The sequence below is a fragment of the Prionailurus viverrinus genome, chromosome C1 (assembly GCF_022837055.1).
Source record: "Prionailurus viverrinus isolate Anna chromosome C1, UM_Priviv_1.0, whole genome shotgun sequence".
Lineage (NCBI taxonomy): Eukaryota > Metazoa > Chordata > Mammalia > Carnivora > Felidae > Prionailurus > Prionailurus viverrinus.
The window spans coordinates 209,070,929-209,094,129 of NC_062568.1; the positions used below are offsets into that span (position 1 = coordinate 209,070,929).

The 23,201-nt window shown below is 45.1% G+C and overlaps 1 protein-coding gene across 11 annotated transcripts in view; it reads left to right on the top strand.

Annotated features, from left to right (window-relative positions):
* The window catches only part of TNFRSF9 (TNF receptor superfamily member 9), a 29,073-nt gene extending 18,667 nt beyond the window's left edge, over positions 1-10,406 (top strand). For all 11 annotated transcript variants that reach the window (XM_047871941.1, XM_047871942.1, XM_047871940.1 and 8 more), the window contains 4 exons: positions 333-399; positions 3,084-3,214; positions 3,745-3,879; positions 8,489-10,406. In XM_047871941.1, the coding sequence (XP_047727897.1) occupies positions 333-399; positions 3,084-3,214; positions 3,745-3,879; positions 8,489-8,586 (431 nt within the window). In that variant the 3' untranslated portion in view covers positions 8,587-10,406. The remainder of the gene's footprint in view (positions 1-332; positions 400-3,083; positions 3,215-3,744; positions 3,880-8,488) is intronic.
* Positions 10,407-23,201: the final 12,795 nt, after the last annotated feature.

Consider the following 23,201-nt stretch of genomic DNA (forward strand, 5'->3'; position numbering starts at 1 on the left):
AAAGTAACACACAATGAACCACTGAGTCAAGTCTATGATGTTTACAAAATTATTTTGCAATCAATGGAAAAAACTTGAAATTTCAACATTTGTTATTCACCAGGATTATGTATTTTCATACATTCTCTACATATATATAAAATCCTCTATGTACAATTAGAATGAAAATTTTGATCATCTTGGGGGTTCGTTTCCAGGAGCATTGTTGAACAATCTGTGTAGATTGTACTAAGTTAATGCCTTTATTATTATGTAATTATGTTCATCTCAGAGAGAGCTATAAAACCATGAAAATATTCCCTTTCTTATTGTTGCTTTAATTTTTATGCAAGGTTGTAAAGACTGCTGCTTTGGGACATTTAATGATCAGAAACATGGGACCTGTCGACCCTGGACAAAGTATGTATAATTTCCTTTTGCTTTCAAAATAAAAAACCTGGGTTAACCATTTTGGTTTTTTTAATGTTTATTCATTTTTGAGAGAGAGAGAGCCAGAGTGTGAGCAGGGGAGGGACAGAGAGAGAGACACACACACAGAATCCGAAGCAGGCTCCAGGCTCTGAGCCATCAGCACAGAGCCCGACGCGGGTCTCGAACTCAAGTACCGCGAGATCATGACCTGAGCCGAAGTCGGACGCTTAACCAACTGAGCCACCCAGGTGCCCCTCTGGGTTAACCTTTTTAAAGAAAAAGAATGTTTTCACTGAAGCTTTTAAAAATCTATCCAGTATACAGGGGCCCCTGACTAGCTCAGTTGGTAGAGCGCATGACTCCTGATCTCAGTGTTGTGAGTTCAAGCCTTTATGTGGCCTTGGAGCCTACTTAAAAAATCTATCAAGTATAGGTATAGAAGGACATATGAATAGAGAGCATGAGAGCAGTATGAGGTAATAGTGATTTGATGCACAAAGTGGGCATTTTCTCCAGAAGCAACGCCCAGAGCATTTAGCTCAGATTTGCTGGAACTTTGTTACTATCAGCCCCTCAGCCCCAGCTGTTCTGTTCTGTTGCCTTCCAATCTCTTTGCTGCCTCTTACTTTCCTCATCGACCAGCCCATCTTCAAGTACAATGCCAGCACTGAGAATTGTACAGGAAGGGTAAAGTGTATTTCCTACCCCCAAAAACATAACATCTACCTGGGCAGACACGACCATCACAGATGTAAAACAGCCAACAGCATACATGAGAATATGCTTGTTGCCTTGTGTGATCAGGACCAGAGCTACTCAAATTGTGGTCCACGGATGGGTGCTGACCTACAGACAGTTGGTTGTCCGTGGCAAGAACACCACACACATTAAGAATAAACATGTAGAGGGGCGCCTGGGGGGTTCAGTCAGTTGAGCGTCCAACTTCGGCTCAGGTCATGATCTCATGCTCCGTGAGTTCAAACCCCGCATCGGGCTCTGTGCTGACAGCTCAGAGTCTGGAGCCTGCTTCGGATTCTGTGTCTCCCTCTCTCTCTGGCCCTCCCCCCGTTCATGCTGGGGCGCCTGGGTAGCTCAGTTGGTTAAGCGGCCGACTTCAGCTCAGGTCATGATCTTGCGGTCCATGAGTTCAAGCCCCGCATCGGGCTCTGTGCTGACAGCTCAGAGCCTGGAACCTGTTTCAGATTCTGTGTCTCCCTCTTTCTGACCCTCCCCATTCATGCTCTGTCTCTCTCTGTCTCAAAAATAAATAAACGTTAAAACAAATTTTTTTTTAAAAGAATAAGCATGTAGAAACTTTTGAGGTAATCGGCAGAGTCACCTAATAAAAATTTAGGTCTTGTATTTTGTATGCCTTTGTTCTTTCTTCATTTGATTTTCTGGCTAGAAAATCTTTATTTTTATTTTTATTTTTTTATTTTATAAGTAGGTTTCACACCCGGTGCAGAGCCCAGCACGGGGCTTGAACTCACAACCCCCAGATCAAAACCTGAGCTGAGATCAAGAGTTGGACGCTTCACCAACTGAGCCACCCAGGCTAGCCACCCTTACTGGAAAATCATTTTAATTATTATTTTACATTTACATTCTTAGGTTTTACAAAAATATTGGTTCATACAGATTGGAAAAGTGTTGTTGTTTTTAACGTCTTATGACACAAGTAGTTCAGAGAAGTCAGCGAGTCTGCGTGGAAAGTGGGATTGAACTGGGCTTTGGAGAATGAGTGGGTTTACATTAGGTAAAGGGACAGGGGAAAAGAAATAAGGACAATGATGATGATGGTGATGGTGACGGTGATGATGATAGCTTCCATTTATTGGGATGTGTGGGTCTGGGTTCATAGAGTCCAGCCCATAAAAGTGTGTCCTTGGGGCCATTCATTTGCTCTTCACAAAATCCGGGGGGGCATGTATTCCTTATTTTGCAGATGAGAAAACTGAGGCCCAGAGAGATTTTCTAACTTGCCCATGGTCATTCTGCAAAGGGACAGACCCTGGGTTCAAACCCTAGTCTGTCTGATGCCAACAGGTCCTAGGGTTAAGAACTCCTAACGCTTATGCCAGGTTGTCTGTCCTTCATATATGCCAGACATGGTCAGATACATTTAAGAAATTAAGGGTGATCTGGGGCACCTGGGTGGCTCAGTCGGTCAAGTACCCGACTTCAGCTCAGGTCATGATCTCGCGGTCCTTGGGTCCAAGCCCCATGTGAGGCTCTGTGCTGACAGCTCGGAGCCTGGAACATACTTCAGATTCTGTGTCTCCCCCTCTCTCTCACCCTCCCCCACTCATGCTCTGTCTCTCTCAAAAATAAATAAAGATTAAAAAACTAAAAAAAAAAAAAAAAGAAAGAAACGGAGGGTGAGAGACTAACCAGTCCCAACAGTGAACCAAGCTGTCATGGGACAAGGCTCCGCAGCCTGGGAAGAAAGAAGACTCCAGTTAGGTGGGCAGAATAGGATGAACTACGGAGAGCCGTAAAAGCTGGAGGAAGCCAGCCAGTCAAATGGGCATTTTCCACAATATCTTTATGAACCCAGACCCACACGGCTTCGTCACTAGGCTGCTTTATTGGATGGGAAATGTCAGTATTTTTAAAGAGAATGATCTGTACCTAAATTAATTCTCTGAACTCTTTTCATTGGACCGTCTAAGCTGTTCGTTGGATGGCAAGTCTGTAGTTGTGAACGGGACGAAGGAACGTGATGTACTCTGTGGACCAGCTTCGTCCGACTTCTTTCCACGTACAACCTCTGCCACCATACCCGCCCCTGCAAGAGATCCAGGTAGCTGACTCCTTGCTATTAAATCGGAGGGAATGTATTATGGCTCTTCCGATCGGAATCGAAGTCTCCCCAGTGCCGTGATGTCTCACATCTCTGCCTACAACAGGCACCTCCTCCGTGCCTCCCTTCTTGTATCCTGGCATCTAGAAGCCCACCAGTTTTCTTCAAGTGTTTGTCATGCAGTTTGACACACACCTTAGTAAGCAGAGCAAGGTGAGACTTGACCCAAACACCTCACCTTTGGTAATGCGAAATAAAGGTGGCTATGGAGTCCCATATTTTCTATATTCTAGAGAAGCCAAAGTACTTAATGTGTGTGGGCCTCTAGGAAAATTACTTAGGTTTTTAAAAAGAGGTCTCTTATACGCAGGCAAGTTGATCAGGTTAGCTGGTTCGAGATGTCCAAGGTACCACTTGTCTTTGCGAATGGGGGTTTACCAGTGTAACCTATACCTATGTAGATATGAGCATATTTGCAAAACTGTGTATCTGCATGCATTTTGCATTTTTCCTTTTGCTCTGTTTTGAAGGTCCTACCTCCCAGATCCTCGTCGTCTTCCTTGCGCTGATGTCAGCTGCCGTGCTGTTCCTGGTGTTCTTTCTGGCACTCCGTTTCTCTATTGTTAAACACAGCAGAAAGAAACTCCTGTATTTATTCAAACGACGTAAGACCAACACAGTTGTATTTGTTACGAGCTCTTTTGAGGCAAGAGTGTTTATAGCAGAAAGGAAAAGTTTCTTTTTGGGGGGTTAGTACAGCACAATGGTTTCGAGCAGGGGCAATTTGGCAATTGGGCAATGTCTGGAGACAGTTTGAGTGGTCACAACCTTGAGGGGGTGGAGGGCACCTGGTGAAAGGAGTCAGGGAGGCTGCTAAAATCCCACAATGCACGGGAAAACAGAGTTATCCCCCCTCAGCTCTTACCAAAACCTCTGATTTAAAGAGTTATCCTTCCCACCTTCAGCCCCGGTTACAATGGAGTTCTTTATAAAAATGCTTCGGGAGAGTAGTGATGGGCAATTAGTGAGATGCGATGAACTGTAATCCATTTTTTAAGGTTTTAGGTCGTTTACACAAACTTTCTGTTTTGAAATAACTATAGGTGTACGGGACGTTGTAAAGACAGTACAGGAAAGTCTCGCGTGCCACTCATGGGGTTGCATCCTCCCTAACCGTAGCACAATATCCGAACCGGGCAGTTGACATGGGCGTGTCGTGTGTGCACAGCTGTCTGTCACCTGATCACGCGCGTGGACTGGCATAAACTCCGGCGCAATCAATACAGAACTGTCCCCTCCCCGCAAGGATCCCCATCCTGCAGGTCCCCTGTGGTCACATCCGCTTCCTCCCCCCGCCCCAACTCCTGGCAGTCACGAGTCTATTTCCTACACCTGACACTCTAAGAAGGTGATATAGATAGAAGCATGCAATATAAGAAGTGGATTATAAGCGTGTGACCTTTTAAGAATGGATTTTTTTCACTCAGGTCGATGTCCCTGAGATCCCGAGGTCTAATGTGCTTCCACAGTGGCCTTTTTTTTGTTTTTCCTTTACCATCGACCAGCATTCCGTGGCATCATTGAAGCTCGGTTTGTTTGACCATTCACCTACCGAGAGACATTTTGGTTGTTCCAGTTTCTCACTATTGCATGTAAAGTCTTTGTGAGTAATCGCGCACAAGTTTCGCGTGGACTTACACTTTCGTATCTCTGGCATAAATGCCCAGGAGGGCAATTTCTGGGTCATATGGTAGGCGTATGTTTGTTGTTTGAAGAAACTGCTCAACTATTTTCCAGAGGAGTCGTGCCCTTTGACATCGCACCAGCGGTGTGAGTGATCACGTCTCCTCATCCTTACCAGCATTTTGTGCAGCCACGGTGTCTTACGCAGCTTTTCGAAGAGGCCTACGGTGGTGGGTTACTTTGGTCTTCAGTTGCCTTGCCCTAGGGAGCGAACAGACATCTTTTCATGTACTGACTTTCCATCTGTGCGTTTTCCTCAGTGAAAGGTTCCTTCACGCCTTCGGTCTGCTTTCCGATTGGACTTTTGTTTGCCTGTCTTACTGTTGACATTTGAGAGTTCTCCATATCTTCTAGATGAGGCCTTCGTCAGGTGTGTGGTTTCATTGTTTGGCCCCACTCTGCAGCTCGCCTTTTCTTCCTCTTCCCGGGGTCTTCTGCGGAGAAAAAGGTTTTACTTTACTTTTATTTTTTTAAAGACTTTATTTTTAAGTCATCGCGACACCCAACGTGGGACCCCACCTCACAACCCTGAGGTCAAGAGTCGCGTGCTCCACCGACTGAGCCAGCCAGGTGCCCCTAGAGAGAAAGGTTTTAATTTCGATAAATCCAACTTGCCAGTTTTTTTGTTTTGTTTTGTTTTAATTTACGGAGTCACGTCTGAGAACTCTTCAAGTTCTGGATCGCAAAGATTTTTACTCTCCCCTGTGTCATCTTCTAAACGTTTTACATTGAAATCCATGGTTTAATTTTAGCTAAGTGCTATATAAGGTGTGAAAGGTTTACATCAGGAGTTTTTTCAGTGTTACCTATTCATTTATTTATCTACTTACTTTGCCTGGGGACGTCCACTTGTTCCGGTATCACTTGTCGAAAGCATCCATCCTTCTTCAGTGAATTGCTTTTGTGACCTGGTCAAAAAATCAGTGGGCAGTACTTGCGTGGGTGCTATTTCTGGTTTCTCTCTTTCGTTCCACTGATCTGTGTGCTTACTCCCCGCCCATACCACACAGTCTTGATGACAGCAGCTATAAAACAAGTTTTGAGTTTCGGTAGAGGGGCGGTGGGTTCTTGCCACTTTAGTCTCCTTTTTAAAAATTGTTTCGGCTGTCCTGGTCCCTTCTCATTGCCATATAAATTTTAGGACAATCTTATCTGTATCTACAAAAAAGTCAGCTGGGATTCTGAAAGCAGTTGTGTTCAGCCTGTATATCAATTGGGTGAGAACTGATGTCTTTACTAGGTAAAGTGTTCCAGTGCAACAAAATATGTCTCTCCAATTTATGTATATTTTCTTTTATTTTTTTTGTCAGCATTGTGTGGTTTTCAGCACAGAAGTCCTGTACGTATTTGGGTAACTTTAGGCCTTAGCATTTAAAGTTTCTTAACAATTGCAAGTGGTCTTATATCTTAAATTTTGGTTTCCACCTCTTCATTGCTACTATTATCGGAATACAGTTGATTTTTGTAACTTGATCTAGTATTCCGATTTTGTTGAACTCACTTGTTTGTCATGGGAGGATTTTGTGAATTCCCGGGGATTTTACATGGACCATAATGTGATCTGCAAATAGAGACGGTTTTATTTTTTCCTTTCCAAACTGTATGTCTTTTTTTTTTTTGACTTACTGTGCTGACTAGAACTTCTTTTTCTTTTCAATTTTTTAAATATTTACTTAGTTTTGAGAGAGAGAGAGAGAGAGAGAGCGTGAGCAGGGGAGGGGCAGAGAAGGAGGGAGACACAGAATCTGAAGCAGGCTCCAGGCTCTGAGCTGTCAGCACAGAGCCTGACGCAGGGCTCAAACTCATGAGCCGTAAGATCATGACCTGAGCTGAAGTCAGATGCTCAACCGACTGAGCTACCCAGGAGCCCCATGTGCTGGCTAGAACTTCTGGTGTCAAATTCTCTTAGTTTTTCAGCCGAGAGTGTCTCGATTTCCCCTTCATTCCTGAAAGATACTTTCGCCGGCTATTGAATTTGGGCTTGCAGGGGTTGTCGCCGGCCCTTCGGGTCACATGGGGCTGGAAGACATTCCCCACAGCAGGTGGAGCTGTGGTTCAGCTCCTTGCCTGGGCCTGGCCAAACCCCCTTGCTCGAGGGTCTGAATCAGGCAGATTTGCACCCTGTCAGCTTCCCTGTTCAGGGTGAGCCCTCAACTTGGCTCTGCAGAAGAACAAGCTACTGGTCGTGTTTGCTACTCGGGCTTCTCAAGTACGTACTCCGTAGGCCAGGATCTGTGCGCTGGTGGCCGTAAGCGCCTCCCCCTTCTCCGCTGCCGTCAGATTCCCAGTGGTTGGACCCTGAAGATTCCTCTGCCGTCCCAGTGGCGTGAGATCAGAGCAGGGGCTCCCGCAAAGCGGCCCTAGTGCTGGGAGAGGCTGGTGGTCCCCTGGGGGTTCTCTTTTCTTTGGCACTGGAGGGGCCGGAGGCTCAGGGAGAACCTCTCTATGTGGTGCTGTGCTGGCCTGATGGAGGGGCATCGAGGTCAACAGCGGCTGCTTCTCTCACTCTTCTAATACAGTCTGTCTTGACCTCTGTAGTGTCGAGGTGGGGCATGCTTCGGCCTCACACCTGCGTCCTAGGGTTCTGCCAGTGGTGTCTTGCCCTTGAATAGTCTTTTTTTTTTTTATTTTTTTTTAACATTTATTTATTTTTGAGACAGGGAGAGACAGAGTGTGAACAGGGGAGGGTCAGAGAGAGGGAGACACAGAATCTGAAACAGGCCCCAGGCTCTGACCTGTCAGCCCAGAGCCCGACGCGGGGCTCGAACTCACGGACCGCGAGATCATGACCCGAGCCGAAGCCGGCCGCTTAACCGACTGAGCCACCCAGGCGCCCCAACCCTTGAATAGTCTTTAGTCGTTCTTCTTGTGAAGGGGAAGCAAAGTCAGGAGCACGCGCGGTTGCCGTCTGGGTGAGGTCACTCCCTTCAGTGATTTTTTATAGTAAGGAGCATGTGATATCGAGGCAGGTGCTTTTGCTTTGTCACGCTACTCAAAAAAAAAAACCTCAGTTTAAGATGCCGAGCTGCTCGTTGGTAACACAAATTACTTCACACCAACGCGTCAAAGGAAACCTGGGAGCGAATGCGCAAATCAGTTCTTTCATTGCAGAGATGGAAGTGGTGGGAGTATCTAATATCTTGGGCCATAAGCATTTTCTTCAAAAGAAAGTGTCTAGGGTGTAATCGAAGCACCTCAGGACTCAAATAAGCACCGCTGAATTGAAACTGTGCTTGCGTTCGGGATATGACTAATTTTATGCTCCAGTGATTCACGCTCGAGTTTTTAAGCCCTTGCAGCAAATAAAGACAATCATTGTTCAGGGCCAATAAGAGTAACTGGCAAAAAGAGATTGCAAACGATCCTGAGAAAAAGCTCTTCCGTGCGTGCTATCGCTTTTCTTGTCGATGAACTTGTTCAAAGTTGAGCGCGGTTGCTAGAAGATGTCCTGTGACTGTGATTTATGGAACCGGGCTGTTCAATGGTTAAGGCCAACAACAAAAGATGACTCACTTTTAAATTACTTTTCAGCGTTTATGAGACCAGTACAAACCGCCCAAGAGGAAGATGGCTGTAGCTGCCGATTTCCAGAAGAAGAAGAAGGAGAATGTGTTCACACTGTTCTGTGAAGCAGCCGCTGGGACTGTCTTGAGAAGAATCAGCACAGAAACATGAGTGATCCCTCTATCGTAGCTTTCTAAATCGAAAAAGACCATCCTAGATAAGACTCAGGATTACCCCCCAAGTTTTCTCAGAATGCTAACAGGTTGGCCTTTAAAAAATGTATCCCTTTTAAGTGGATGTGTGGGACCAGGACATTTTCTAGATAATGTTTAATAGCCTTGAGATGCTTTCTTTTCTTTTCTTTCTTTCTTTCTTTCTTTCTTTCTTTCTTTTTTTTTTTTTTGAATTCTAAAGAGACTTATACTTCAAATGAAATCACGTGGGCCAATGGTCCACCTAAAATGATAATCAAGTTTAATTCCGTTTTGTGTGTGTGTGTATGTGTGTGTGTGTGTGCGTGTGTGTGTGTGCTAATAGGACAAAAAGCCATAAGATGCAGGAAATACCCCCAACCAAATCTTCCTTTGGTTCAGACATTCGACACAATGAGCTCTACTAATGTGAGGAGGGAAATTATGACAGGGCCCAAATTTGAGGTCAAGGGCAAAATATCTCAGACCTTCAGGAAGAGTTTTGGAAAGAGTTCGGATGTCTTTGCACATCTTGTGGTCCCCTCCACCCTTGTGTCTTCTGCTTTGTGACTCTCCTCTCTGAGACAGGGTTTATGTTTTGTTGTTGTTGTTGTTGTTTAATGTTTTTTTTTTTTAATTTACTAGTGAAGTGTAATTGACAAGCAATGTTATATTCGTTTCCAGTGTAGAACATAGTGGCTCAATTCTGTACATTACTCAAGCTCACCACGATTATAAGTGTAGTCCCAATCTGTCACCATAGGATGTCATTACAGTGTCATTGACTGTACTCCCTGTGCTATACTCGTCATCCCGGTGCCTTATTTATTTTACAACTGGAAGTTTGTGTCTCTTGAGCCCCTTCATCTGTTTTGCCCATTAAAAAGAATTGGCTTATGTGTTTTTAATTCTTAAAACCATTAAACATAATATTTGATATACTAATCGAGGAAACGGGTAGGAATGAACAATTCTAGAATGAACACCCGTGAGCCCGTAGCCCAACCAGGGTCCGAGAGCAGAAGTTGCCAGACCCCGAAGGACCAAATCTGAGGCTTTGTATGGCTTCTGAGCTAAACGTGATTTTTACATGTTTAAGTTGTGAAAAACAAATCAAAATAAGACTAATATCTCATGACATGTATGTATGTATGTATGTATGTAAAATTAAAATTTCGGAGTCCATAAATAAAATTTTATGGGAACACTCAGCCACACTCAGGTGGCTTTTGCATCACAACAGCAGAGTTGAGTAGTTGTGCAAGAGACTGTATGGCCCATAAAGCCTAAAATATGTAACATCTGACCCTTTATAGGGTCAGGGTCAGGGTCAGAGCATCCTCTCCGTGTTGCTTTTCCTCCCTCATCTTCTGCCTACCTCTCCACCTCACCCCCAGGCACCGTCTCTCAGGAACATCAGTTCGATCGATTCCCTTGCTTTAAAAAAAATCATTGCTCACATATTTATGTACTCCAAAACTACGTTATTTAGTTTTGCTTGTTTTTTAGCCTTATGACAATGATATTACACTGTATGTGACCTGGTTTAATCACTCAAAATTCTATTTATAAGATTCATTCCTATAATTGTGTGTAACTAGAATGCATTCATTTTAACGATTGTATAATTTTGCAAATATACCATAATTTATCAATGCGTTCTGAATCAAAAGATATGTGAGTCATTTGCAGTTTTTTTTTTTTGCAATTATAGGCAATGTTGGTATGAATTTTTTTTTTAACATTTATTTATTTTTGAGACAGGGAGAGACAGAGCATGTACGGGGGAGGGTCAGAGAGAGAGGGAGACACAGAATCTGAAACAGGCTCCAGGCTCTGAGCTGTCAGCACAGAGCCCGATGCGGGGCTCGAACTCATGCACAAGATCATGACCTGAGCCGAAGTCGGACGCTTAACCGACTGAGCCACCCAAGCGCCCCGGTATGAATGTTTTTTTTCATGTGTGTCTTGTGGAAGAGTGTCTCTAGGGAAACTTCCTCCGAGTGAAATTTCTGGACCTTTGGGCATATGAATGTTCAACTTTATAAACTAAGTTATGCAGAAATAACAAATGTCTCTCCCTGCCCCCCCCCCCCAATCTTCATGGACTTGGACAAAACAAGCATTTCTTGCTATCATTACATGGCCACGGCAGGCTGAGAGTGGCTCCGTCCCACGTGACTTCACTCGGATATAGGGGGAGGGGGAGCTTCTACTTGGAACACTGGCCATCTCAGGGCAAAGGCATACGTGCCACTTTGCTCAGAGCTGGTTGGTTAGAGTCTAACCTTTAGAGCGAGTCATGTGGCGAGGCTGGCATCGAACAGGGCAGAGAGCGTCATCTTTGCGCAGGGAGGACCAGAAAATATGTTTGAACAATATAACTCTGCTACTGTGCTCAACGCTTCTCAGAGCAGTAGTTCTAACTCATGGTCTTGTCAGCCTCACCAAATCCCATCGTTGCTACCATCTGGGATTGGCAGACTCTCGATTTTGCCCATCTAGTGGGTTTTAGAGGGCGGTTTCACTGTGGTCTTATTTTGTATTTCCTGAATTACTGATGAGCATCTCATCCCGTGTTTTTATATCACTGGTGTTTCTTTTTGTGACACGCTTGCTCATGTTGTTTGCTTGTTTTTAAACACTTGGTTGTCTTCTTCTTATTGGTTCGTCATTCTTTATATATTCGCGATAATAATCTTTGGTCGCCTGTACGTATCATGAATATCTGCTTTGTTTGTAATTTTTTTCTCTTTTTCATCATGGCCTTCTCCGTCTTTCCAGTAATCGGCAAAAAAGTTCTGACTCTGGTTAAGTTTACAACTCGTTTCTTACATCGTCAACGCATTTTTGTCTCTTGATGAAAGAAACCCTTCGACGCCTCAGTATCATAAAGATACTTCCACACCTTTTATTCTGAAAGTTTTAAGTGTAATCTCTCAAGAACTGATTATTGTGTGTGCTGGGAGGTGATGGTCCAATTTTGAGCCCTGTATGCCGATAACCGCCAGACCTGGTGTCGTTTATTCCATGGTCCATTTCCCCATGGATCTACACTACTGCCTCTGTCCCTCTCCAAGTTCTCCATATCCGTGGGTCTGTTCCTGAGCTCTCTGTTCTGTTCCACTGGTCAACGAGTCTGTCCCTGTGCCAGTACCACACTGTCTTGGTTACAGTAGCTTTATAAAAACTCTTGATCCTCGGTAATACGAGTATTTAATTCAATGTCCCACAGAGTTTTATAAAGTTTCTCCAGAAGCTTTGCTCGTACATCTTTTATTAGATTTATTTCTAGCACCTTCTTATTTTGTAATTTTGTTTTATTTATTTTTCTATTAAGTTTATTTATTTTGGGAGAGTGAGAGAGCAAGAGCAGGGGAGGGGCAGAGGGAGAGGGAGAGAGAAAGAATCCCAAGCAGGCTCCACACTGTCGGCACAGGGCCCGACGCGGGGCTCGAACTCATGAACTGTGAAATCACGACCTGAGCTGGAACCAAGAGTCGGACGCTTAACCGACTGAGCCACCCAGGTGCCCCCATAGTTATATTTTTATTTGTTACTATTTTTAAATAGTCTCCACCGCAACACGGGGCTCAAACTCACCACCTGGAGATCAAGAGTTGCGTGCTTTACCGACGGAGCCGGCCAGGTGGCCCTTGTGTTTGCTTTTTAGATGATTGTGTTTATTGTGGGAGTATAAAGATATAATTGATTTGTTTCTATTAGTTTATAGCCAGCCTCCTTGCTAAACCTTCTCTTTTTTTAATGTTTATTTATTTATTTTGAGAGAGAGACCTCGAGCAGGAGAGGAGCAGGGAGAGAGACAGAGACAGAGGGGTGGGGGGGAGAGAGAGAGTCCACTCTGAGCGTGGAGCCTGACACAGGGCTCAGTCTCACGACTGAGATCATGACCTGAGCTGAAATCAAGAGTTGGATGCTCACCCCACTGAAGCACCCAGGTGCCCCTTAAACCTTTACTTCCGGTAGTATGTATGTAGATTTTGGGGGGTTTTCTGTACAGATAATTGTGTTATTTACTATAATAATAGTTTCTTCCTTTCTAGTCCTTTGTCTTTTATGTCTTTTCTGATTGACTTAGTGCTGGTCCTACAGTACAAAGTACTAGTCTTTTCCATCTTATCTATAGGGGATATTTTCAGGGGATTTTTTTGATAAATGTAATCAGTCAGGTTAAGTTCCCTTCTGCTCCTGGTTTGTGCAGACATTAAGTTTTTAATTTTAAATCATGAATGCATGTCAAATTTTACCAAATGACTTTTCTTGGGGGAGAAAAAATAATTTGATTGCCGATGACTCAGCCAGAGGTTCTATCATCTTTGATTTGGATCTGAACTTCAGCCACATTCCAAGAAAATTACTGTCTGAAGGAAATTGAATGTCATAATAGGTATTCCTGTTTTCCTCTCTTCTTTAAAGGATGTATTTTTAAAAGTACTTTGGTGGATGATAAAATTATATGCGTTCAGAAAAAAATGTGTTATTTAAAATTTTTTTAATGTTTATTTATTTTTGAGAAAGAGAGAGAGCGTGAACGGGGGAGGAGCGGAGAGAGAGAGACACAGAATCTGAAGCAGGCTCCAGGCTCTGAGCTGTCAGCGCAGAGCACGACAAGGGGCTCAAACTTAAGGAGCCGTGAGATCATGACCTGAGCTGAAGTCGGATGCTTAGCCAACTGAGCCACCCAGGTGGCCCCATCAAAAATGTGTTATTTTAATTTAAGCAGATGGAATACCTTTATCTGCCTTTGCATCTTGTGGGTAACAAAGGCCACTTCAGGAACAAGGCTCGGGAATAAACTCTGATGTGGCTTCCTTTCTCCGCTTCCGACACCCAATGTTTAATTTTCCCTTGGCCATTATCCTCAAAGGGATTGGTAGTGGCCTACCATCATGGGTCACCCTCGCTAACCCAACTAAATTCATCTGTCCCAGATGAGAAACGCGGAAAATCCACTGTTTATTATGCCTCGCCGACAGAGGCTGTGTTTATGACACAGATTGTGTGATACTTTTAACATAGGAGATTTTGGCAAAATGTGTAAAATTTAAAAATGAAAACCACGGCAACTTGGAGAATGAGTCATTTTTTCCTTAAGTGGCAGTTAACAAAGGAAGGAAATCAAAACAGAATAATAGGATCCCCTTTAAGAGTCAATTTAGGAACCCAAGAGTTCAGTTTAATAGAAATGAGTGTACATTTTTACAAACATAGATGAGCATATTTAGGGAGGAACAAGTTGGAAACGGTTTTCTAAATACTTAAAAACAAGCTTAGGTTACTTCTGAACAAATTTTTATTTTTTTTTTCTCTGGTGGAAGGTGTCATTCTGATGGAAACTTTTGACATGAAGGGCATACAACTGCTAAAGTGAGTGTCTTCCTTCTGTGGAGAGCAGACATTTCCATCTGTGGGTGGGATGTACGAATGGGCGTCAGCTCTGGTGCGTTATATGCGGTCTGTGGGGTGGGGGTGGAGTGGTGGGAATATTGGTCATTATTGATGTTTTTAAAAAAGGGATTCTATAATAAAACACAAAGTTACCATTTTCACAGAAAAAAAAGAATATCTAAGAAAAACGCTTATCTTGTATCTTATTTTCTTTTAAAGCTTATCTTTAAAATTTTTTTTCAATGTTTATTTATTTTTGGGACAGAGAGAGACAGAGCATGAACGGGGGAGGGGCAGAGAGAGAGGGAGACACAGAATCGGAAACAGGCTCCAGGCTCTGAGCCATCAGCCCAGAGCCCGACGCGGGGCTCGAACCCACGGACCGCGAGATCGTGACCTGGCTGAAGTCGGACGCTTAACCGACTGCGCCACCCAGGCGCCCCTAAAGCTTATCTTTTAAAAAGTTCACGTTACTCTTGCAACATTGAATTGTAAAGGCTAATAATGAAATAACATGTCATTCTTTGGGAACCATGCAGGCAGACTTTAGTGCCAAGGTATGTGAAGGATTTCGAGTTTGGGATTTCTTGCTCCCAGCGACTGACATTTTAGTCACATGAAAACGAATGCTGCTTTTTATACCAGTATTGATTCTGATAGCTGTCTTTAGAATTAATTGTCATTGAAGCCTGTCAAATATGTCCTTTACAAATTCGAGTGAGTGGAGAAGGGGCAGAGAGAGAGGGAGACACAGAATCCAGGCTCCAGGTTCCAGGATGTCAGCACAGAGCCCAATGCAGGGCTCGAACTCGGGTACTGCAAGTTCATGACCTGAGCCGACATTGGATGCTTAACCGACTGAGCCACCCAGGCTCCCCGTGAACAGGCTGATTCTGATGAACCCATCGAAGGGACTGACTCTGAAATATAAACGACCCGTTCGCTGAACTAGCATCCCTCCAGTGCCCTGCACCTGGGGCCATGTGAGGGCACAGAGACAAAGGACCCACTGCCCGCCTGAGGGCTTTGAGTCCAGGGGACTGACCAGTACAACCCGAGAAGGACGCAATGTCACCAGGACCTGCTCTGTGCCAGGAATACCACTGTGCAAGTAGCTGGAAGGGGTGCTGCCTGCCTAGTTCTCCCAGCCTGGTAGGGAGACAGCTGTCGTGGGGGAGGGGGGACTCTGTGCCAGTGGGAAGCCCACTTGAGAAGGGGTGGAGGGAGGGCTTCCCGGAGAAGGAGGAGGAGCCATCTACTTCCACTGTGTTTCCCAGAAGGAGCAAAGACCCCAGGCAAATGGGAGGGAGGGCCGGGGCTGGGGACCAAGGGCAGATGAAGGAAGCTATAGGGCCAGCAGGGACCAGAAACCCAGATTTCATAGGCTACGTGAAGAAACTTGGATTTTATTTATTTTTTTAATGTTTATTTATTATTGAAAGACAGAGTCAGAGCGTGAGCAGGGGAGGGGCAGAGGGACAGGGAGACAGAATCCGAAGCAGGCGCCAGTCTGAACTGTCAGCACAGAGCCTGATGTGGGGCTCGAACTCACAAACCGTGAGATCATGACCTGAGCTGAAGTCAGACACTTAACTGACTGAGCCACCCAGGTGCCCCAAGAAGCTTGGATTTTAAACTGTGGATAATGATTGCAGAGCCAGGTTAGGGATCTGAGCAGATAGGCACTTAGGAAAGAGCTCCCTGATTACAGTAAGGAAAATGGATTAATGAGAGTCAAGACTCAAAGCCCTCAGGTGGCCAGTGGGTCCTTTATCTCCAAGCCAGATGAGGGGGCTCCTACAGGAGTCAGGGTGCCTGTCGGGGTGGGGCACGAGGCCTGGTTTCCGGCCAGGGCAGCTGTGGGGAATGATGCACAGGCAGAGCCGAGGCCCTGCACAAGGAGATGAGGGAGGGAGGAAGGAGCTGGTCCAGTGTCAGCACGGACCCTAGGGGTGCCCCGCGGAGGACCACGTTGGTGGTGGGAGAGAGGGACAGGGAAAAGTGGCCTCACAGAGAACCAGGGCAGGGTGCCCAGAACCGGCGGATGAAAACAGAGTCAGGAGGGCCAAAGTCACCAAGAGGCCAGGAGGTGACAATAGAACATACCTTAGGTTTGGCAACAAAGCAGTCACCTTACTGGAAGGCCTTTCAGGGGCATGGTGGCCCTAAAAGTCAAGCCGTGGGATGGAGGAAGGCATGGGGAGTGACAGCAAATGTACCCACACTTTTCAAGAGTCAGACGGTGGAAGAAAGGAGATGGTGTGAGACGTGGGGGTTGCCTGCGGGTCAGGCGTCACATAAACACGGATGCCCTCTTAAATCTGAAGTTCAGATAAATGATATTAATTTCTCAGTATAAATGTGCCCCAGACAAGGTTTGGGACATGCTTTTACTAAAAATTATCTGTTGCTTATCTGAAATTCAAATTTACCTGGGAATCCTGTATTTTTTTATTTGCTGAGTTTGGCAAACCTAGTGGAGTGGGGAGTACCGTCGATTCTTGAACAATGTGGGGGGGGATTAGGGGCACCTATTCCTCCACCCCCATGGCAAAAATCTGCCTGTAACTTTTGAGTCCCCCCCAAACTTAACTACTAACAGCCTACTGTTGTCCAGAAGCCTTAAGAATAACAGAAACAGTTGATTAACACATATTGTGTATGTGACATGTACAATAAAGTAAGACAAAGAAAGAAAATGTTAAGAAAATGATAAGAAACAACACATGTACAGTACTGTATTGTATTTATTGGGGAAAAAATCTGCCTGTAAGTGGACCTGGGTGGTTCTTTTTTTATGTTTTATTTACTTTTGAGAGAGAGCAAGTATGAATGGGGGAGGTGCAGAGAGAGAGGGGAACAAAGACTCAGAAGCAGGCTCCGCACTGACAGCAGAGAGCCCAATGTAGGGCTCGAATTCAAGAACTGCAAGATCATGACCTGAGCCAAAGTCAGACCTTCAATCGACTGAGCCACCCAGGTGCCCCTGACCTGTGCAGTTCTAACCTGTGTTCTCTTTATCACTATATTGCCAGTCTAATTACAATATGTCTTGGTGTGGGTTAGCTTTTGGTGATTCTGACAGGAGTTCTCTGTGCCTCTTGGATCTGGATGTCTGTTTCCTTCCCCAGATTAGGACAGTTTTCAGCTATTATTTCTTCAAGTAAATTTTCTGCCCCCTATTCCCTCTCTTCTTCTGGGACTCCTATGAAACAAATGTTATTATGTTTGATGGAGTCACCAAGTTCCCTTAAGTCTATTCTCGTGATCCATAGTTCTTCTTTCTCTCTTTTGTTAAGCTCCATTATTTTCCATTATTCTGCCTTCTATGTCACTAATTCATTCCTCTGCTTCTTCCAGCCTGCTGTTCATTGCATCCAATCTGTTTCCAATCTCTTGTATTGCACTCTTCATTGCTGATTGATTCTTTTTTTGGTCTTTTATCTCTGTAGTACGTGTCTTGCTGATGTCTTCTTTTCTCATGCTCAGTGAGTATCCTTATGATTGTTATTTTAAATTCTCCATTAGGCATGTTACTTATATCTGTTCCACTTAGATCTCTGGCCGCAACTTTATCTTGTTCTTTCATTTGGGATGAATTCCTCTGTCTTGGCATTTTGTCTGAGTCTCTGCTTTCTTCTCTGTGTTAGAAAAGCAAGTTATGTTTCTTTCTCCTGAAAGTAATGGTTTTTTGAAGGGGAGATCATGTAGTGTCCAGGACCTCGTGCCTCATGGAGTGTCTCAGGTGTGTGCTGCGTGCACTCTGCTGTGTCGTGGCTGCTCTATTCTTCAGGCTGTCCTTGCTGTGGGCAGTGTTTGCTCCCTGGCCTGAATGTAGTGAGTGTTAACCACATGTGCTCTGGTCTGCTTGTAAAATGAGACCTGACACCACCTCCACCAGAACTGAGGCCCTGTAGAATTCTCTGGTCAGAAGATTTGGTGTGGGCCTGGGTTTGTGCTGGTCTTCCAGGGGTGCAGCCCACTGTGCTGGGACTGAGGCAGGCCTGACTTAGAAGGGGTGTCCTGCCAGAGCACAGGGGGTGGGGTCTGGTATAAGCAAGTTAGGCAGCCAATGTGAGTGCTATGGGGCTTTCCGCAGGTAGCTCTGTGTTTATGCCGAGGGGCAGGGGAGGGAAATGGTGCCAGACAGCCCCTTTGTTCCCCAGAGAGGTGTCTCCATGAACACTACCTCTCAGGGACACACTCTGAGAAGAGCAAATAATCTTTCCCACTGTGTGTCCCAAGCATTTTTCAGATTGCTGTTTCCATGCTTTCTGACCCTTGTTGTTGTGGTGGTGGGTTTTTTTTTGTTTTTTTTTTTTGTTGTTGTTGTTGTTTTTTGTTTTTTTTTGTTTTTTTTTACCTGCTTTCTCTTCAGGAGCAGCACAATGCCCTCTGGGCTCTATCCCAGTCAAGCCCTGTTGGTTGCAAGAACTCATGAGATTCAACCCCTCTCATTTTCCAGTCCAGTGGCATTGGGGAACATTCTCCTTGTGCATTCCCCTGTGTGCTCCTCTCTCTTACCTATCTCCATGACCATGGCTCCCCCCACCCCCTGCAGCACCCAAGATCTGTTTGTCCCCCAAGCCATATCTCCACACTTTGTACCTTCTTCGACGTGGCCTCTTCTCTCCCTTTAATTGTGGAGTTTGTTCTGCCAGTCTTCAGGTCAATTTCTGGGCTATTTAGGAAGATTTTATAGTTATCTAGTTGTGTTCCTGGGATGACGCAAACCTAGGGTCCTGCTACTCTGATGCCATCTTTCCCCCCTCTAAATTGTGTTCTCTTTTAGTTGAGGAGACTCAAACAACGTGATATACAGATGTTCAAGTCATGGCAGCTGGTGTCTGGTGACCCAGAGGATGGCCCAGAACACAGGGAACAGTGATGACAGAAGACCCCAGTTTTATAGGAGGATGGGGCCAGATGAGTGAAGATGGTGGTAGGCCCCCGGTTTTGATGGAGAGGAATAGGAGGGGTGCCTGCTAGAAGGTTCTCCGGGGTCCTTTATGGGCATGGGGGGTGCAGGGGAGACTGATGGATGGAAGAATGAGACCTGCCTTATTGGAGGCTTGGATTGCTGCTAGAACCCAGGTGAGCCTTCGCTCTGCAGGGATGCAGGTCCAGATACGCTGGGGGCTGTGTAGGGTCAGGAGAGGCAGGGCAGACTGCCCCCAGACTGTCAGAGGGACAAGGAAATTGAAGATACATGCAAGAGAGTGGCAAAAGGACTCCATGTTCATGTTTTATGCATTAATTGTGCACTTGTTATAAAGGCCATTTTAATACCTCATTCAATCCTTCTGAAGCCAGGTTAACAAAAACACAGGGTGACGATAAGGTGCAGCAGCACCTTACAAAGCAACAAAGCAGCCTTCTCTGGGAACTGGGATGTTAGCATTTCATAAGGACAGAGTTTCAGTTTTGCAGGATGAAAAAACTGATGGGGACTGATGGTGGTGGTGGCACAGTATGACTGTGCTTTGTGTACATAACCTGTACACTTAAAAATGGTTAAAATGGTAAATTAAAAAAAATGTTTATTTTGGTTTTTTTTAATGTTCATTATTTTTGAGAGTGCACAAGTGGGGGAAGGGTGGAGACAGAGTGGGGGGGACAGAGGATCCGAAGTGGGCTCCATGCTGACAGCGGGGAGCCCAATGTGGGGCTTGAACTCACAAACCATAAGATCATGACCTGAGCCAAGTTGGATGCTCAACTGTCTGAGCCACCCAGGCGCCCCAAAAATGTTTATTTATTTTGAAAGAGAGAGGGAGAGTGAACAAGCAGGGGGGGGGGCAGAGAGACAGGGGGAGAGAGAGAAAATCCCAAGCAGGCTCCTTGCTGTCATCACAAAGCCTGACATGGGGCTCAATCCTATGATCCTGGGATCATGACCTGAACTGAAATCAAGAGTCAGGCGGTCAACTGACTGAAACACCCAGGTGCCCCAACTTTTATTTTTTTATTAGATAAATAACTTTTATAGACAATTAAGAAATATTTTTTTTTACATTTAAAAAATGATAAACCCACCATTTGCTCACGTGGCTTTGTAAGAGAGGAAGGGTCTGTTGAAGATGATCCACATAGGGGCGCCTGGGTGGCACAGTTGGTTAAGCGTCCGACTTCAGCCAGGTCACGATCTGGCGGTCCGTGAGTTCGAGCCCCGCGTCGGGCTCTGGGCTGATGGCTCAGAGCCTGGAGCCTGTTTCCGATTCTGTGTCTCCCTCTCTCTCTGCCCCTCCCCCATTCATGCTCTGTCTCTCTCTGTCCCAAAAATAAATAAACATTGAAAAAAAAATTAAAAAAAAAAAAAAAAGAAGAAGATGATCCACATAGGATGCTGGGATGTGGATCAGGGCATCTTCCTATCGCTGTTAATGACAGAAGAAAAATTATCCTTTCATCTTTTCTGATTTTATCTAAGATAATCTATCTAAGTGTCGAAATAAAATTTTCTAGTCCTGGGGTGCCTGGGTGGCTCAGTCGATTAAGTGCCTGACTCTTGATTTTGGCTCAGGTTACGATCTCATGGTTCGTGGTTAGAGCTCCACCTCAGGCTCTGTGGTGGTGGTGTGGCGCCTGCTTCGGATTCTCTCTCCCTCTCTCTTTCTCTCAAAAATAAATGGACAAACTTAAAAAAATTAAGAAATTTCCCGTCCCAATCAAAGAAAGGGAATTAAACATTTATCCTGCCTGTCCCATATACATCATATTTCAGGGCAACCAAATACCCCCGATCGGGGAGGGAAATTATGATACCAGAAAGCAACAGCAATGACACCGTTTTGCAGCCCTTAATGAAGTAATTAATTCAGACAAAGATCATCAAAGGAGGAAACCATCAGATAAAAGTGAAGACTGAAAAATAGAAGGATGGAAACATGTGTAAGTACATAGATACAGACACGCCGATAAAAGGCTGGCTGGACAGATGGAGGAGACAGAAGCTCTAATCCACATGGAAGAGGTTTCGTGTTCACTAAGATTTCAAAGCTGAATTCACTATGTAATCCCTAGACCCTGCCCCTCCTCCAGCATCCCTGCCCTCTTGCTTGGGGAGGCCTTAAGGCGAACACTCCTACGCAAGGACCTGGGTCCTGTCCCTCACCCTCACCATCAAGCCGATTTACAACCTCAGGCATGTCTCCAACTGCACAGATGTAACCCCATCATTGTGCTGCCCGCCCTTGATCAAGGGATGCCCAGTGTCCCCAGGGTGAAGTTCAAAACTCCCAGGTCACCATCCCAGCCAGCACCAAGCCAGTCTTGCGTTGAATTGCCAGTTCTCCGCACACAGCAGCTGTTTCATGACTCTGGATTCGACCGCGGGCTTTTACCCTCTGCTTAAAACACCCTATCTGCCTGACAAAATCCTGCTCTTCCTTAAACATCTGCCAAAGCAGCCTCCTTCTGTGAGTCCGACCTCCCTCCATAGACTCCTCCTTCCCTGGGCCTCCTGCTGTATGCATATTGGCCCCGTGTCCATCCATCCATCCATCTGTCCATCCGTCTTCCTGCCTGGCTGTAAAACCCTTGAGAGAGGAAGTGTGGCTTACTCATTCTCTGAATCCTCAATTCCTATGTAGTATATAGTATGTGCTTAATAAATGCTTCCTAAATATATTGCCTGTCTCCTTTAAAACAGAGGCAGGGGAAGACCTGACATTTCATCTTAAGGAACACTGCAAGGGAAAAAGAGATTTATCTGCCTGATTAAACTTTTGGTGATTCCTGACAATTTCCAGCAGGAAATCGGAGGCCAGTTATAATCTGGTTAAGATTTTAAACAGATTTATTTTTGCGGTGGCACTCTTACTATATAACATTCTCCAAGGATCCTTTCGTGCAGTGAAGGAAGGAGCAAAGCTCACTGACCTGGGATTTTCGATTTTCATATACTCCATGTATGGCCAGTTAGAGGGTACACAGGCAGTTTAAAAACCTTCCAGATTTAAACAGTATAGAGGTTCCTCAAAAAGTAAAAATAGAACTACTTTACAATCCAGTAATTGCACTACTGGGTAGTTACCCAAAGAATACAAAAACACCAATTCAAAGGGATATATGGACCCATGTTTAGAGCAGCATTATTTCTAATAGCCAAATCGGGGAAGAACCCCAAGTGTCCATTGATAGGTGAATGGATAAAGAAGATGTGATGAGCACGCACGTGCGTGCACACACACACACACGCACACACACAATGGAATAGTAGCCATCCAAAGGAACGACATCTTGCTATTGCAACAACATGGATGGAGCTAGAGAGTATGATGTAAATGAAGTCAGTCAGTCAGAGAAAGACAAATACCACGTGGTTTCACTCACGTGGAATTGAAGAAACAAAACAAGCAAAGATTAAAAAGAGAGGGAGAGGGAGGGGGAGGGGAGAGGGAAAGGAAGGACGGGGGGGAGAGAGGGGAGAGGGAGACTGGGGTGCCTGGGTGGCTCAGTCGGTTAAGTGTCCGACTTTGGTCCAGGCCATGATCTCTCAGTCTGTGAGTTCGAGCCCTGCATCAGGCTCTGTGCTGACAGCTTGGAGCCTGCTTTGGATTCTGTGTCTCCCTCTCTCTCTGCCTCTCCCCTGATCACACTCTCTCTCTCTCTGTCTCAAAAATAAGTAAGAGTTAGGTAAGCCAAGAAACAGACTCTTTTTAATTTTTTTTAAGCTTATTTATTTTTGAGAGAGAACATGAGCAGGCGAGGGGCATAGAATTCAAAGCAGGTTCCAGGCTCTAAGCTGTCAGTTCGAGCCTGACACAGGGCTTGAACTCATGAACTGTGGGATCATGATCTGAGCTGAAGTCAGAGGCTCAACCGACTGAGCCACCCAGGCGCCCCTGAGCAGACTCTTAGTTCCAGAGAACACACCGATGGTCACCAGAGGGGAGGAGGGCGGGGGTGGGGAAATGGGAATGGGGATTAAGGCGGGCACTTGTGAGGAGCACCAGGTGATGCATAGAATTGGTGAGTCCCTATACTGCGCACGTGAAACGAATATAACACTCTGTTAACTATACTGGAATTAAAATGAAAACTTAAAAAGTGGAAAAAAAACTCTTCCAGATTTTACAGATATCTCAAACACAACGTTTCCAGCATGATTTGTAGAAGTTGATTTCAGATGGCTGCTT